General features: G+C 49.0%; 1 protein-coding gene and 1 long non-coding RNA gene across 2 annotated transcripts in view; one reads left to right on the forward strand and one right to left on the reverse strand.

Annotated features, from left to right (window-relative positions):
* Positions 1-233: 233 nt before the first annotated feature.
* Positions 234-18,352, reverse strand: part of SPG7 (SPG7 matrix AAA peptidase subunit, paraplegin) — a 980,080-nt gene continuing 961,961 nt past the window's right edge. The window contains exon 17 of the mRNA XM_069635587.1: positions 234-785. Within this exon, the coding sequence (XP_069491688.1) occupies positions 573-785 (213 nt within the window). The 3' untranslated portion in view covers positions 234-572. The remainder of the gene's footprint in view (positions 786-18,352) is intronic.
* On the forward strand, positions 14,888-16,911 carry LOC138525478 (uncharacterized). The gene is made up of 2 exons (XR_011283344.1): positions 14,888-16,085; positions 16,465-16,911. It is a non-coding gene; the product is annotated as an uncharacterized lncRNA (long non-coding RNA).

The following is an 18,352-nucleotide window of genomic DNA, read 5'->3' on the forward strand; positions in this document are numbered from 1 at the left end:
CTAAAGGCCATACACATCGCCACGCGCTTGGCATTGCATATTTCCGCTTCTTTAAAACAGAGCATCACAAGGACCCTGCTTTGAAGTTGAAGTGGTGCACCTGGGTAATGTTAAGTGAGAGAACTGCAGTGGAAGGCAGATGGGCGATGTGATCACCTTCAACAGAAATACGTTAAAACCCTGAGAATGCTTTACAACGTTTCAAAGCTTGAGACCAGATTCCAGAGCCGGTGCAGAATTTACAAACCTTTTTTTATTTTTATTTACCATGGCTTCAGCTTGTGTTGTATTTCGCCACCATTTGCAAGTTCAGACTTTGGTTCTTTAGTGCTTCCAGTTAGCTCATACAATGTAAAGTCCCCAAGTCTCCCAATCAAGGCGTGGCAGTTTAAACCATGAGTAGGGCGGGAAGCGTCAGTGTTTCGCTGAAGGCTCCCTTCCCCCTTTAATCCCAAATTGCCTGAGTAGCATTACATTGATGCTCCAAAGCCTCTGCAGCAAGAGCGCTACAGTCGCGGAGCACCAAAGGAATGGAAAAGGCAGCAGTCTTTTCTTTCGACTTCCAGACTAGTTCAGATAGGTCGAAGGCTGGGCTCATCCTCCTCGTCCTCCCTGGCTTTCTGCCGTTTGGGCGGTTCCTCGTCTCCAGTGTCCTGCTTGTCCTTTTCTGCCTCAATCCAGCTCTGAGGGGCGATCATTTTCTTTGGCCCGTGTGGATGCGGCCCAATCAGCTTTTCAATGTCATCGTAGTTGATTACTTCTTTCTCAAGGAGAGCGTTAGCAAGCTAGAAAGCCAACATACATAGGAGGTTATGACGAACCTGCAAACAACCAGCCTCGCATTTCAGGTCATTTATTCTTTTTTTTAAAGATGTATAGTACAAACATATATTGTACGATGATTTGAATAAGATAAAACGCCCACCACAAAATACATTTATTTCTTGGTATTTTTCTAATGCTTCCGTAGTTCTTACATTGTAAAAATACCATTGGACAATACAAACGAATGAAGGTATAATTACTTACCATGGGATACTTTGGAAATCATCCTGAAATATCACAAAAGGCTTTACCAAAGAGTAGCAAATCCAGTGTCAGGTGAATAGGGTTGCCCAGGGCCCTACATATTTTGCTCTACAAATAAAGATTGATTACAATCCTTATGATGGGCATGGTGTTCCTGTTGCATGCAAACACAAAATGAGGTAATGTGATGCTAGCTTCACCTCACACACACCTAACATCCGTTAATCCCTAATCATTTTCAGCCTCCCACCCAAACATGACAACACTGGGGAAGTCCCTATAGCAAGGACGTACATTTACACTGAAGTGCACTTGAGGGATTTTTTTTCAAAATCTCTTTGGGGAAACCTGGCCGAGCTCAAGTCCACAACCACATTTATTAATGAAAGTTTAGTAGCAGAGTTTATTATTCTTTGAATGATTTAAAAAAAACATAGCTGTTTCTGGGATTCATTTGCTTAAAACTGGGGGGAAACTTTCAAACAATGGATAATTAACTCCTAGCATGTGTGTATCGGAGTAGACAATGTTTTGAAGCTAGTTGGCGTAAGCCGAATCTTTTTACTTAATGGCCTTCGTTGTACAATCTACTAGAGACATTCCTTTGATGAACACAAGTACTGCAGATAAATGTAGTCTCGCTGACATTTTTGCCTTGATTGATACCAGTACTAATCTAATGGCTAGTTTTAGGGCCGTTCTTGGCAACCATATGAACCTCTTCCATAGATTGCCTTATCAAAGTTAAACTTACCCTATACTATAATCAGGGCCAAGCAACCTTTGGCTCCCCAGATATTTTTGACTACCACGCCCATCAGCCCTAGCCAGCATAGCCAATGGTGACGGATCATGGGAGCCATAGTTTAAACCATCTGATGAGCCACAGGTTCAGGCACCTGTCCTATATTGACCGGAGTACACTCCCATAGAGCACCACTGGATTAATTTCCCACTTGTAACTTGTATAATTATTGGGCACTGTGGCGGGTCATAAGGTTACGGACAATGTGATGATTTTTCACATGTTTATTTATTAAACGATAAGAATAAGGCCTATCTTTCCCTTTTGCTATATGGGTGATACCTGCCTATATAAACATATAACTTGACTTCTCTTCATATTTATATGTCTCACGTATTTACATAAGTCTATGCAATATTCTCCACTCTTTATTTCTTGATTTATGGGGTTCTTTCCCCTCTTCCCAGGGTCTTTGTGTGTCTGTCGTAGTGATCTCTCTTATAGGTTTATTTGTGAATCTCTTCCAGGTTTATTCGTGAATCTCTTCCTCACATTAATACAGTTCCACTTTATCAACTTTAAATTCAATGGGCCTCATTACGACCCTGCCGTTCCGGAAACAACGGTGGTGGTAAATCCGCCGCCACCGTTGTTTCCGGACCAGCTGATTCCGAGTTCTGCAGGCAGGAGGTGTCACTCCCACCAGGTCTGACCTGGCGGGAGTAACGCCACCTGCCTGAAGGTGGAAATGGAAACACCGGCTCCGTCATAGACGGAACCACAGTGTTTCCATTGTCCCCATCCCAATGGATTCCCATGGGACTCCATGGGAATGGGGATTTACGGAATTCCGCCTCGGGAATTACCGGGTCACCAGGGTTGTAATGCCCCGGTGATTCCGGCAACCACGGAGGCGGAATGGTATTTCGGGACCAGCGGCAGACTGCCGGTTTTTCCGGTACATCTACTGCCGGACTCGTAATGAGGCCCAATGTCTCAATTTCACTGAGACAAGTTTCTCTTGCTTTAGAAGAATTCCTAGACGGCCTTCCGGTTCTCCTGCTCTCCCAGTTACCTCTGACTCTCCAGGGGAACGTCACTGGGGCCTGCAGTGGTGCTGGGTTGTTTTGTTCACTCCGGTTCTACGTCTTGTCCAGTTTGTCTGTCTGTCTGTCTGTCTGTCTGTCTGTCTCTCTCCCCCCCACACCACCTGGGACCAGGTATGGCTGCGGATAAAATAGACATTTCGCTGCCCCCTCAGCATACTGGTTTTGGCGTTGTTGGACAGACGCACTGCCCACCACAAAATCTTAGTGATCACGCCACCACTGGGATTTGGATTCCGTCTCCCTCTGTGTGAGAACGTTGGGCCTCCAGCATCTTACTCTCACGTTCAGGCCACTTCTGAAAGTCGTGGGCTCTGTGGCTACTGTGAGAAACCAGAAGGTGTCTCACCCACTAGTACCTGGGGATCTGTCATTCAGGTGGCCAGAGTACGGCCATCGCTTTTGGATCCAGTTCCTTGGGGTGGACCAGTGCGGTAGGATCACCTGGGTGAGGGGGTCTTCAGGGAGTGGGTGACCAGATGGTGAGACGCGGTATCCCCTTCGCTGTAATACCTTTACCCCATCCTACCCTGTTTCACTGACAGCCGCTTTAATGGAAAACAAACTAACACCCGAGCCGTGTACCTGACATGTCCCAATACTATGGTCAGGTATGGTCAGGCAAGGTCAGGCAATTATCGACAACCATTCACACCTGACTTCCATTACACTTCTCCACACAGATAAAAGGTGGAGTGCGAGAGCACACTCTGAGCGAGGCAAAGCACACAAGGAAACAGCAGTTTCGGGGACGGCAGCTGAGCAAGAGAGGAAAGGCGACAAAACCGAAGGGAATCGCAAGGAGGGAAATTCCCTTGACCTTTTCGACAAAGAACAGTTACTTTCCTGAAACTTCGAGAGAAAGCGTAAGACAAGGAAACCAAGCGGAAGAATCCTGCATTGTGTGTCAGAGATACCCAGGGCCCTGCCGCGTCAATAATAGAGGCGGGGAGAATCACCAGCCACTGTGGTACTGTCCTTGGCTCCAAGAACAAAAGCTGCTTCAGTGAAAGCAACACAGCCGGTGAGTTGGGGAGACCGATACAAGACCGGTGTGTGTTGAAGCCACGGTTGCAAGCAGCAACATTGTATGGCGAGCGCTGGAACAAACATTTTTAAAACGCGTGTGATAAGAGACGCGAGTGAAGTTAAACTGCTGATGAGTGATTGAAATTTAAAGCAAGCTACAATAGCTTTGATGGAGTAGTTCGCCACAGCGTGGGTGTTCAATCGAAGGTCTTGGAAGGTATCCAGCTGAGAAGTAAAAACAGTAGATACATTTGGTCCGAGCCTGGCAGAGGCAGACCAATTGAAAGAGAACAAATAAATGTGAATCGAAGTGGTCCTGCGACGGGTCAAGCAAAATCTCATACAGTCTAAAGTCTTCGATTTTGATGAAGGAACAAGTTACCTGTAACTGTTGTTCTCCAGCATGGGTCTGGCATGGATTCACATGCTCATGAATATTCCCCGTCGTCAGGCTGGGAATCCTCGGTAAAGAAAAATTCAGTATCAGTTTCAATTCTGATCTGTCTTTCTTAGTAGTAACCAATCACTGATCTCTGGGTCATACTGCCCCCAGCCAATAACTGCCTTCTCCCTAAGCCCCTCCCCTGGCAGCCATCCTCAGATTTGGTAGCACGTAAGTGGCAGTATGACCAAGTGAAGAGCCGTAGAGGGGAAGGAGGGAGGGTTCGCATGTGAATCCATGCCAGACCCATGCTGGAGAACAACAGGTAAGTAACTTGTTCCTTCTCCAGCATGGGGTCTGGCATGGATTCACATGCTCATGAATATAAGAATACATAGCAGTACACACATGCACAACCACGGGAGGTGGTAAAAGGCTCAACATTAAGCATTACATAAACTCAACATTAAGCAACTCTTACCTCCTCACCAGGCCCACCTTCAGGCGAACAGGTTGCGCAGCACTGCTTGGCCGACTCTGGACTCCTCCCTGGAATCCCAGTCGACGCAGTAGAATCTCGTGAAGGTGTGCGTCGACCTCCACGTAGCAGACCTGCAGATGTCCAGCAGGGGCACACCAGACAAGAACGCCGTAGTAGCAGCGATCGCTCTGGTCGAATGGGCTCTCGGACGGCTGGGAAACGGTTGGTTGGCCAACCGATGACAGTGCATGATGCAGCCGGAGAGCCATCTGGAAATGGAAGCCTTCAAGAGAGCCTTTCCTTGGTTCACAGGTCCAAAGCTCACAAATAGCTGTGATGTCTTCCGAAAACTATTCGTTCGGTCCACATAGAACTTAAGCGCTCTAGCTACATCTAGCAAGTGCAAAGGCCTTTCAGCCGGCGACTAAGGCGGCGGAAAGAAAACTGGCAACACCAAGGGCTTGTTAAGATGGAAGTCTGACGGCACCTTGGGCATCTTGGGCATGAAAGAGGGGTGTGTCCTCAGCACCACCCTCGTATCGTGAAAAGTCAAGTATGGAGGCTAGCAGGATACGGCCTGAATCTCTCCCACGCATCGTGCAGAGGTGATGGCCACAAGTAACGCTGTCTTCCACGACAGGAACTTCAACGGAGCCGAATGCAAAGGCTCGAATGGCGGCCCCATGAGCCGGTCAGCACCACGTTGAGCTCCCACGCCGGGGCTGGAGCCTTCACCGGCGGGAACGATCGGAACAGTCCCTTCATAAATTCCTTCACCAGTCGATGAGACCACAAGGACGGCCGTCCTGTAGTTCTGGTGTATCGGGAGATCACTGCCAGATGTATCTTGATGGAAGCGTGAGCTAGTCCAGCTTTGGCCAGCGACAGTAGGTATGGTAGCACTTGAGGTGCCGTAATCCGTAGAGGGTTGATCTTCTGTGCACGGCACCAGACAGAGAACCTCTTCCACTTATGTCCGTAGCACTTGAGAGTTGAGGACGCCTTTGCCTTTGCAAGAACCTCTCTGCGGTCAGCCTGGATATCGTACCCTCCAAACTCTAGTGCTGCACGAGCCAGGCCTGCAAGATCAGCGACTCCGGGTCGTGATGAAGAATGGCGCCTCCCTCTCTGGAGAGAAGATCTGCATCCGTCGACAGCTTGACTGGTGGGGACGCTGAGAGGTCCAGAAGGTCCGGGAACCAGATCTGTCTCGGCCACGCCGGTGCGACGAGGATCATCCTGCACTGGGACCTCTTGAGCTGGCTGATAAGTCGAAGCAGCAGCGGCAACGGAGGAAACTCATACAGGAACAGGCCGCCCCAGGGGAACGAGAAAGCATCGCACATGCTCCTCGGCTGGGGAAATCTGCTGGCGAACCTCTGGCACTCGGAGTTCGTCGCTGTAGCGAACAGGTCGATCTGGGGTTTGCCCCATCGTTGGAAGAGCTGATCCACTTGATCCTAGCGTAGTTCCCACTCGTGGCACGAGCGCAGCTCCCTGCTGAGTGAGTCGGCGATGGTGTTTTTCATTCCTGCCAGATGGAAGGGAACCAGAAACATCCCCTGGGCGACGGCCCAGTGCCACAGGTCCTGGGCCTCCTTGGATAGGGCTGGGGATCTGGTGCCTCCCTGCTTCCGGATGTAGAACATTGTGGTGGTGTTGTCGGTGAAGATCCTCACGACCTTGCACTTGAGGGACGGGAGGAACGACTTGAGCGCCCAGAACACGGTGCGGAGCTCCAAGATGTTGATGTGGAGAGACCTCTCCTCCGGGAGCCACAGGGCTCTTGCGTGGAGATCGCCGGTGTGCGCACCCCATCCCTTCAGCGAGGCGTCCGTCGTCACCGTCTCCTGATGTGCCGGGGTCTGGGAGTCCGTGCACGCCGTGACGAGGAGCGGGCCGCCTGGGAGGAACCACCGCCTGATGCCTTGGAGGCCCTATGTCTGCCTCCGGCGCTCCGAAAGGGCTGTCGTTGCTGAAGGACTCCCAGGGCTCGGGCCGTCTCTGTGTCGGCCTTGATGGCCTGCAGCGACTCATCCACCGTTTTCCCAAACAGGTTGTTGCCGTTGAACGGCATGTCCAACACCCTGGTCTGCACGTCCTGATGGAAGTCTGTCGCCTTGAGCCAGCCTCGTCGTCGAAGGCAAACACTGTTGCCTAACTGGCAAAACCCGGTGTCGGCAATGTCCGTTGCCACCGTTATGGCGTGGTCCGATGCCACCTCACCTTCCTGCAGAATCTCTAGGGCCTCCACCCTCTTGTCGTCTGGTAGGAAGTCCAGTAGGGGAGCTATCTTGTACCATAGCTCCCTGTCTTAACGGGCCACAATCGCTAAGGCGTTGGCCGCTTTAATTGTCGTCGCTGCCGACGAGATGACCCGTCGCCCCATGGCATCCAATTTCTTTCCCTCGCAGTCAGGTGGGGAAGTGGCGGTTGAAGCTGTCGCCCCCACCGCCTTCTTCTTGGCCGCCGCTGAGACAACTGAATCCGGCGTCGGCTGAGCCCTGAGGCACAAGGGGGCGGCATCGGAGACCTGGTACTTCTTCTCATACCGGTCCCTCTTGGCAGGCGTCGTGGATTGGTTCTTCAGGACCGCAAGAACCTCATCCCATATATCATTGAGTAACGGTACCGCAAGGACTGTCTTTCTCTTGGCCTCTCGCCGTTGATAGAGTAAACCTTCCTTCGTCTGTTCCTCGGGGCAGAGCTGGAAGAGCTCGGATGCCCTGGCAATCATGGCGTGAAAGGAGTCAATTTCATCGGGCGGGGAGGACCGAGGGGGTGGTGATGGAAGATCCATCCCGTCGTCACCACCGTCGTCATCCGTCCCCGTCGTCGTGTCCGTCGCCGTGTCATCCCTGGGATCCTGAGAGGGGGATGAAGGCTCCACGGGCTGGTAGGGCATGAAGGGCGGGGGGGATGATCTCTCCTCCGCTTGTTCGGAGGGCTTCTCGACGGGCCCGGTTCTGGATCGTCCGCCGGGGCTCGTAGTAATCTCGTCCTTATCTCTGTTCATAAGGTTTGGATCGCCATCAAAATGGCTGCCGAGTTGTCCTGAGGCTCGAGCAATGGCTGCCACGGGGGGCTGGCCGCTCCTCCACTGGGGCCTCGTCGGCGCCACTGTCGCTATCTTCGACCACCTCTTTGGGATCTCTCCCGTGGGATCGTACCTTCTCGAACCTCAGAGTCTTCACAGCCTCCACAAGCTCCTCCGTAGAGGCTGAATCCGTGTCCGTAATGGCTACTGGCCCCCCCTCTTTTTCCACCGAGGTCTTGTCGATGGGCTGGAAAGAGGATTCCCTCCGCGGTGGCAGGGAAACTCTGGGCCCCGAGGTCGCTTCCACTGGTGTAGCCTCCACAGGCTTCGCCAAGTTCGCCGCAACTCCCTCGATAGAGGCCTTAGCCAGGTGAATCAAGGCCTTCACCATCTTGGGCGCGCCTGAGGCCTTCACCTTGGTGGGAGGGTCACTGACTCGCTCTTCCTCGGCTGAATCCTTTGAGATCGACCAGGGCCTCTCCAGAAGCTTACCCTGGTTCTCGGATTTCCTCTTCCCCAAACCAGAGTGTTGGTTCGTGGTTGATGGTGCCGGGGAAGGTGCGCCCTGCCTGGCAGCCGAAGAGCCCGACCGTTCGGCGCTCCCGGAGCCCGCGGACTCGCGGTGCTTAGCCTTCTGTTGGGCCCCCGTCGCCAGGGTGCCCTCACAGGACTTAGAAGACCGCTCAGACCTTTTCTTCTTCTCAACTGCTGGGCCCTTCTCCAGCCAGCTGGCGAGGCGGGAACGACAATCCCTCATGGTCCGTTCCAATAGGTTAGTGCAGAAAGTAGAGTCCTTCTCCACGTGCGTCTTGTCCTCATGAAGGCAGTAGAGACATCTCGAATGCTCGTCCTCCTGGAAAACATTCTGTAACCCGCATCCAGGGCAGTTCCTGTCCAGCTTGGATCTGGGCGTCGAGCTAGCCTTGTCCGGGGCCGCGTCCATGGTAGGCCTCAGATCTTCTGGAACCCTCCAAGAAGCGTCACTCGACGAAAACTTCACCCTTGAGGGGCGTAGGAAATTCCGAAACGGGTCCCCATTGATCGGAAGAAGAATCGGTGGGGCTTGAGGCTCGATTTGACCGAAAAATGAGAAAATCTCCTCGAAAAAGCGCAAAAACGCAGCAAAAGCTCGAGAGCTATAGCACGAGGACTGCCAACACTTGAACGTGCGGTAAAAATCTGAGGATGGCTGCCAGGGGAGGGGCTTAGGGAGAGGGCAGTCATTGGCAGAGATCAGTGATTGGTTACTACTAAGAAAGACAGATCAGAATCGAAATTGATACGGAATTTTTCTTTATCAAGGATTCTCAGCCTGACGACGGGGAATATTCATGAGCATGTGAATCCATGCCAGACCCCATGCTGGAGAAATAGAGAAAGTTTGGAAAAGTATGTGAATTTGGTGCGAGCCCGGCAGAGGGAGACCAATTGAAGATTTTTTGTTAAAGTGGGTCTGAGCCTGGCTGAGGGGGACCCAGGATGAACAGGAAATCAATCGAGAAGTTGTATATGTGAAAATCCTTGGGGGCATGGCCAGTCGGCATGTAGAGCAGACGTGCCACTAAAGAGATCTCCTGCTCGATCCGGCAGAAACTGATCCTGTGCGAAGCAGAACGTGTGGATTACAAGTAAAAGTGATCCCAAGGTGCCAATCTGTTTGAGAGGCCCATATACCAATCTCTGCCCGAAAACTAGAAAAATAACCCTGCAGAGAAGACCGGGAAGAACACAAGGAAGAGCCCACAAAATGGCACAGACGAGCTCTGTAAGAACGTGAGAGTGGAGTGACCACCGACTGGAAGCTACAGTCTCGGCGGACCAGCCCAACGATCGGCAGGGAGTCAGCAGGAGATCTGGAGAAGCACCACGAACGAAAGAGACAGTAAGGGCATGGCAGCGCGGAACGCAGCAGAGATAATAACTGTGTAGTGCACAGAGTACACACTACGCGACAATGCAGCCCCGAAAAAGACAAACGCAATTGCAGCAGACCCGGCTCTGCGTGAGACACTACGTGCTAAAGTAAAGCAACCGCAGTGGCCAGAGAAGTCCCATTTGCTCCACGTGTGCACCCGGCCACAACACGCCGTATACACGGACACACTATGTACCCAGCGCCCCAAAAAAAAGACACGCTCTGCACAATAATTATACAGCGGACAGCACTGCATGTTGGAAAACTTTTTGGACTCCCCTCTCTCTATTTGAACAGATAAAAATTGCATGCATGCAAGGAGGTGAAACTAGCTAACCCAGAGCACAAATCATAAAGCCCCCAGACACAGCAAACATAGACATTGTAGACCTCTATGTGCAAAGCTCCTTTAGATGCGCACATGATATGGATACTGGCCACATGTGCACGCTCGTTTACACTAAACAGTACACATAAAAGAAACGAACACCCAACGACTCTGGAGAAAACCAACCCGTGGGACACTTAAATAGCAGACAAAGCTGCATATTGGAAACCTTCCTAAACTTCCCCTAATTGAGAAGACAATAATAGCACACAAGAAAAGTAGAGAACAAAATAACCTGGAGCATGACCTACATAGCCCCCAGTCACTGCTAACCGCTGGCGAGGGACATTTACACGCCGCAGCGGACATAGATGCCGCCAATAGGATAAGAAGAGAAGAAGAAGCTCTGAGGCATGGCCAAGTTAAGCAAAAGCCAGGAGACAGCTACATAAGACCGCAGGTCGCTGAACAAACTGGGTCATAGGAAGAAAACAAAGCCCCCCCTGCTCGCCTAGCGACATATAACACACTACAGATTTAAAGAGACATGCATACTCCGCGGACTCCAAGAATAATGTCTGAAGCAGCGAGAGAAAAGAAGCAACGCCGCAGAGTACGGACAACGCACCGGCAGCCTAAGAAAGCATAGGCCCATAGGGATAAGAAAAACGCCATGAAGAACCACCCACAATAAAATCACAACCAACAGACCCACAAACAAGACTAAAAAAACCCAGCGCCCCTTAACCCACCTCAGAAATAAGAATCTCGCCGACTAGAGACTGCAGCAAATAATTGGTAAAAGACTAAACAAAATAAGAAATACGGCTCTGAGAAAAGCTTAAACTGACCCCACGCTGGCAGTATGCTGACAGTAACTAGAGGAGGCCCAGAATCAGCAAATACAGCTTACATCCCAAATGTCGGAAGGGAGAAGGAAAACAGCGACACAATCAAAACAAGCGGCAACGGCGGCACAGCCTAAACAGGCAACAATGGATAACTACGCGAAGAAAACCGAACCCAGGACAGACCCAGCACATCGAGAAGAACAACCTGGAAACACCGACTCCGAAACCCGACAAAATGCTGATGAGAACAAGATCCTAGAAGCAATAGCAGCCATGCGCACCTCCAAGGAAACACACATAGGGGAGATAAAATGCGACGTGAGCTTTCTACGCCGAGACGTCCGTAACCTCGCCAGCAGAGTAGGAGAAACAGAACAAAAGCTGGAAGAGACCGCATCTATGACAAAAGAACTAAAAGGAATGGTCCAAGAGCTGCCATTCAAACTCAAAATGCTACAAGAACGAGCAGAGGATACAGAAGGGAGAGCATGCAGAGGTAACATTAGAATATTAGGATTGCCCGAAGGCACAGAAGGAAGATACCCTACAGAATACGTTGAAAATCTGCTCCTCCACGAAATAGGGCCAGAGACCCTGTTGCAAGCATTCACAGTAGAAAGAGCCCATCGCACCCTCACAAAGAGGCCTCCACCAGGAGCCCCTCCAAGGCCGATCATCGTGAAAATTCTCAAATATCGTAACAAGGAAAAGATCCTAGCCTTCTCTAGACTAGGAGGATTAATCCAAAGAGACTCAGCAACCCTAGCAATATATCTGGATCACACAATACAAGTCCAAAGGCGACACGCACAATTTGTACCCACTACAGAAGGACTTTGACACCAAGGAATTGAATATATGCTTCTTTTTTCAAGAAAAATAAAAATACTCTACAAAGGAAAGTCACTGTTCTTCGAGACCCCAGAAGCGACAAATGCCTGGACGCATGAACAGAATTTGGGCCAGCTCTCAGAGAAACAAACAGATAGAAACAGCCGAGGTAAATATGACAACTGGCAGCATCACCCTAAGACTCGGACAGTGCTTGCGCAATGAAAATAACAATAAGAAGCAGGATCTCTACACCCCAAGACTATCAAACTCCAACTAAGAAACCCAACCAGGTTCATGGTAGTGTACGAAAACCACACAAACTACCTTTCTTGACCGGCTTGGTCACCAAGCCCCACACCTGACTCAAAATGGACTAGGAGTACCCTTGAGTACTCGACCACCGAATCCACGTGACCCAACGGGAAGATGGTGGGGACGCCTCTACGGAATTACGCCAGTGAGCACCAAGTTAAACGTTATGTTACAGTTCAATTGTTAAAGTCACAAAGGAAGACTACCCACAGACAGGGTGGTCTTATCGATAACAAGCTACAGGAAGCCCAAAGGTCAGAAGCACAGAGAAGGCTCAAGAGCAGAGTTGGGATAAGATTAAGCAAAAAACAAGTTGAAGGAAAGGAGCATAGCACCACGATCACAGACAGTCGTACGACTAGGGAGAAACTAATAAAGTTACTCACCGTAGTGACTACCTTACTCCTAGTCCATAGTCCCCTTCATACTTTTGGGACATTCCGTCCTGTGGGACGGGACCGGAGCACTTTTTGTAAAAAATCATCAAATTGAAAAATGTGTCCTTCTCTTTTTACGCAGGGTACCGCACGCGGCCGTAACCCCGCCCTCCTTTGCTCCGCGCATCGCCCTTCAGTCCTTTTCTATCGCAAGGTCTGAGACCATTTAAGCAATAATAGAGGATACTTATTAGAGGGGACGGCGGTAAGGCGTATGGAGGAAAAGGGACTATGGACTAGGAGTAAGGTAGTCACTACGGTGAGTAACTTTATTATACTCCTACGTCCCGTCCCCTTTCCTCCATACTTTTGGGAGATTACCAAGCACTCTTTGCAGGATAACGGGTGGATGGAACTCCGTTACTGAAAGAGGTTTTTAAGAACAGCTTGCCCGAACTGAGCCTCAGCCCTGGAGCTCAGGTCTAAGCAGTAACGTTTCACAAAAGGTGATGGGGAAGCCCACGTGGCTACCAGTGCAATGGTTTCCCAGGGAACATATTTTTGGAAGGCAATGGCAGCTGCCTTGCCCCACACCAGATGGGCATTGATTCCCTTTGGAGGTTGATGGCCCTGAACGGAATACGCTTCAGAGATACAGGAAGCAATCCATCGGGAGATAGTGGCTTTTGAAGCAGGCTTTCCATTTGGGGCTCCGAAGGTCACCAAGAGCTGGGAAGAGCTCAGAAGATTAAATGTTCTGTCCAAATATAACTTAAGAGCTTGCCTTACATCCAAATTATGTAGAACCCTCTCGGCATCTGAAGCCGGTTCTGGGAATAAAAACTGGTAAGGAAATAGACTGGTTCAGGTGAAAATCAGATACCACCTTTGGAAGGAAAAAGGGATTGGTCCGGAAGACAACCATATCCTTGTGAAAGGTGAGGAATGGATGGTCTACCGACAAAGCCTGAAGCTCGCTTACATGCCTTGCCGAAGTCACTGCAATCAAAAAGGCCATTTTCCATGAAAGAAATTTCAAGTCTGCCATAGCCATGGGCTCGAAGGGTTTATGACATAAAGCAGTAAGGACCACATTCAGATCCCACTTAGGATGCGGGCTGCGCACAGGTGGATACAGATGCAATAGACCTGCAAAGTGCCTTTTAATGACAGGGGTTGTCAAAGAAAAAGAGCAAGAGTCAGTGGACAAGTAGGCGGCAATATCCGACAAATAAGTCCTGCAAGACAAAACATGCATGCCTGAAGCTGCCAGATGAGAAGTGAAGGGCAGCACCGTGTCGATAGCAGCTTCTGTGGGGTCCAGCACCGTGTCGATAGCAGCTTCTGTGGGGTCCAGCTTTTTTGCTAAAGAGCAGTGACAGAAACAGAGCCATTTGCTCCTATACTGAGACCTGATCAAAGGTTTTCTAGCTGCTTGGATAATACACATATTATCCACGTACAAATTGAAGCTTTCTAAAGATTTGAACTCAGGCATGAGGCAGCCAAGCGGAATAATTGTGGGGAGGGGTGCCACATCTGCTGATCGCTCTGGTGAAGCAGGTCGGGAATCAGTGGAAGCCTGATCGGTGAGCAGACTGACAGATGCTGAAGCTCCGAAAACCAGAATCTGGCTGGCCACCACAAGGCTATGAACAGAAGAGTGCATTTTGACGTGTTCCTGAGCTTGCATAGCGCCCAGTGAATCAGAGGAAGAGGCGGGAAGACGTAGGCCCTCATGTTGTGCTACGATATCTCGAGAGCATCCACCAGGGAAGAAGCTACGAGCCTGTTCCTGGAAGCATAAAGAGAAAGTTTCCTATTCAATGACGTCGCAAAGAGGTCCCCTTCTGGAGTGCCCCAATGGGAAAAAAGGTCGGAGAGGATCTCTGTGTTCAGCTCCCACTCGTAGCTGACCACTGCTCGCTGACTGAGAGAGTCTGTCGTTACATTCAGCTGGCCCGGAATGTGTACCGCCAACAGCCAAACACTGTGCTGAATGGCCCATTCCCAAATCTGAAAAGCTAGATCTACATGGAGAGGTGACCTGGTACCCCCCCCTGCTTGTTGACGTAAAACATGGATACCGCATTGTCCGTGCGGATGCGGACCACCTTGTTCACAATCTCTGGCTTGAAAGCTTTGAGTAAGAAAAGAAAGATGAATTAGTATGTGTCTCAACTTTTTGTCAACACAGTAATGCTATTAGAGGGATCATCTTAAAAAACTGGCGAATTCTTAATACATCAGGAACATCTATACCCAGACCTCTATTTGCTTTCAAAAAAAGTAAAAATTTGAAGCAAAAGATTACTCGTGCCAGTAGAACTTTTCCTAAAGTGCATACAATCCGCGATACCAATTCTAACCCAGTGGTGGGACACTATCCCTGCACTTCATGTGTTGCTTGTAAGTTTTCCAAAAAAACTACGTCATTTGATTCACAGAGCAGAAAGTGGACCCTTCGTACCTTTACCACTTGTAAAAGTAAGAATGTCATTTATGCCATTCGTTGCCCATGCCAGTTGTTTTATGTAGGCAAAACAACCAGAGAAGTGAGTACCCGTATTAACGAACATCGTTCAAAGATCAGAACTCGAAACCTCAATGCCCCAATGGTAATCCATTTTGTCGAGATGGGCCATACGGCTGATCAGATGGAATGGTTTTGCATAGAAAAAGTATATGCACAAAACCAACCCCAACTATTAAAAAATTTAGATTACAAGGAACAAATGTGGATATTTAATCTAAAAACATTAACATTGGGCCTTAATACCATGGAACCATGGAATTCGAGTAACTAAATACTACCTGTCATAACATTTTATATATGTCGGGTAGTACACTGGTATACTGCCTAATCACGTGCGTCTTTCATCTGAGAGGGTACGGCCATTTAGAACGTAGGCCAGTTCAGTTTGTGGTCACGTGGTTAATTACGTGATCACATGATGTTTTTCACGCATATATCAATACCCTTGAAACGGTGATACTGTGTTGCACGCCACTTTCAATCGGACCCAGCTGGGATACGGGTGACTAGCTACTGTGAGAACTGGCGAGTTCTTTCGCTTAAGGTAAACATTCTGTCCTGTGGGGGCCTTTCGAATCACGGCGGTTTTCCAAATCGCTTCTTGCCTTTATTGTTTAGAGAAGGGAGCCCTACATCCTTGGCTTTCCGTTAAACCCCATCCGAGTCAAGCAATCTGGAGTCGGAAATATTGAGCAATATTCAAATGCAACCCCTCCCCCCCTACCTTTTTGAAATTCTCTAAATAGTAAGCTTTTCAGCAAGCCGTATTTGTTTAGTCACAATTGTGGTATTAATTCATCAATTTATTTTCAATTGGAAGTAATTCACTTTGGGTGTAGCCAATAATATAATTGTAAGAACAATCGGTCTCTCACATACTCAAACTCTTGTGTTGTGTTTAGGCCCATATAACATCAGGTGCAGCCAACCCTGGATCCGGGGAGTCACCTTCAAATTTATGACCGCTGGTTGAACGAGCGTTTGGACATTCTCGAGAAGAACGTTGGCGTCCATACACTTCGCTATCTGCAGGAACTTCTACGGAGAAGCTATTGTTTAATATAAGTGAACACAGCGTACAATTTAAGGAAGAGACGCACAGCCTTCCATTGCATGAATGAAGGTTAGTTAATATTCTTTAGGTTTATCTTAAGTATGTGACTCTCGTGTCCTGTCCGTGGGCCGCTGTAGTGGAGGATCGACATATTGACCTTGTGATATTTATGTGTACATTTGTATATCTGTAGCATTGATTCTGTCTATGGCCTGGCTCTTATCTGCCTCTCGGAGACACCAATACAAGAGGGTAGCACTACTTTCTGCCAGACACCTCAGGTCCATCCTGGAACTTTTCCCGGGTTGGTAGCAGGCTCTTGTATATTATTACCTATTGTTCCACTATAGATATTTTTATTATGGATGTTATATGTTTTTTGTCCAAGTACAAGGGCTTCACACATTGATATGTATTATCTGTGATTTTCTTTCTTTCTTGATGTTAGAATATACTTTTGTTACTCCTGATGAAGACGTCACTACACTAAAGTATATACGTCGAAACCGGTCGAGTTTGGACTAAGATGAGGTCGTGGTTAGAAAACTCTGGGACCCATCTTAATTGCCTAGGCCACTGATGTCATCTGCTGTGGCCCGTCAAATTGATTTCATGTTCTTTTTATAAATCTTTCAGATGAATTAATTATGATGAATTTTCTTATAGATTTTATGTCGTACATTGATTGGTGTTTAGTATGAATGGTTTGTCTAAATGGATGGATGAGGTTGTATGCTTGGATGATTGAATAAGATGATTTTTATTATATAGATGTGTCTTTTTTAATAAAAGTTGTTTCCTGCTATGTAAATTGTTATTACAAGTGCAGATTTAATCATGATTTGTTTGATATATTAAATTAGTATCAGGTTTAATAAAATCCTTGATACCGTTATTTTTGAATTGTTTCCTTTGGATGTCTTTCCGCTATCTAAATCTTAATTAATACTCCAATCCAAAGCGTGGGGTTTCCTGTGTCTTTCAGAGAATACATTGAAAGCTTTGAGTGCCAGGAAAATCGCCAGAAGCTCCAGATAATTTATGTGAAATTGTCTGTCCTGCGGCGACCACAGTTCGAAAACCTGAGGATGATCCATCGTCGCGCCCCACTATCATAATGGTCACCTGAGGGGAGGGCTCCTGAAAGGGCGCACCCACAGACAGATTTCTGGAAGAAGACCACCATAGGAGATCTGTCATCATGCAGATTGGAACCGGAAGCATCTTGGTGTCTGGGTCCACTGCCTGAAGCCAGGAACTCTGAAGAGCCAACTGTGTAAGTCGCATCGAGACGCGCGAGGGGAAGAGAAAGCACGCACGAGGCCATGAGGCCCAGAAGCCTCTGGAACCACCAGGCGGACATGCTTTCCGACTGAATGAAGACTTGACACGTGGTTAACAGAGCCGCCATCCTGTCCACCGTCAAGTACACTCTGCAGTCGATCGTGTTCCAACGGAAACTCAGGAATATCAGGTCCTGAGAGATTGTCATGGAGGATTTCCGGCAGTTCACCGACAGCCCAAGACTGAACAGGAGCTGAAGGAGAGACTGAAGATTGCTCGAGGCTTTCACCGGACAAGGACTGCGTAGAAGCCAGTCGTCCAATTATGGATACACATGAATACCCTGTAGTCTTAAAAAGGCTGCGATGACTGACATCATCTTCACAAAGACACGCAGCGCCTAGCTTAGACCAAAGGGGAGCACTCAATACTGGTAGTGCTCCTCTCCCAAGGAGAAACACAGAAATTTCTGATGCAGGCTCCAAATCAGGATATGCATATAAGCATCCTGAAGGTCCACAACACTAAGCCAGTCGCCCTTCTGAAGAGAGGACTTTATTTGGCCGGGCGTAATCATCTTGAATTTCTCTTGCGGAAGAAAAAGGTTGAACTGGGAAAGGTCTAGAATGGTGCGCAGGCCAGCCCGGTAGGGTTCTGGCACCATAAACAGACGAGAGTATAAGCCCTCCCCTCGTTCCACTAGGGGAACAGGTTCTATAGCCCTGATATCTAGGAGCTTCTGGACCTCAGCTCTGAAGGAGGGTGTCCACGATTGCCGAAAGGGAGGATTGCAGGGTGGGGTAGGGGGGAGGGGCAAGCGGAAGTCCGCCGGAGCGATGGACAAAACCCACCGGTCATTGGTGATGGTTTGCCACGCCTCCAGATGAGACGAGATTTGTCCTCCCACCGGAGTCTCCTGCGAGCGCCAAAAAATATCATTTTGCAGACTTTTCGGCGGAGAGACTACCTGTCCCTGAAGAGGAGGCTGAAGACCGAGAGAAAAACCGGCCACGTTGCTGCCTCCGGAGAGAGTTACCCAGCGGAGGATCAGT

The sequence above is a fragment of the Ambystoma mexicanum genome, chromosome 1q (genome assembly GCF_040938575.1).
Source record: "Ambystoma mexicanum isolate Mex_15411 chromosome 1q, UKY_AmexF1_1, whole genome shotgun sequence".
Taxonomy (NCBI): Eukaryota; Metazoa; Chordata; class Amphibia; order Caudata; family Ambystomatidae; genus Ambystoma; species Ambystoma mexicanum.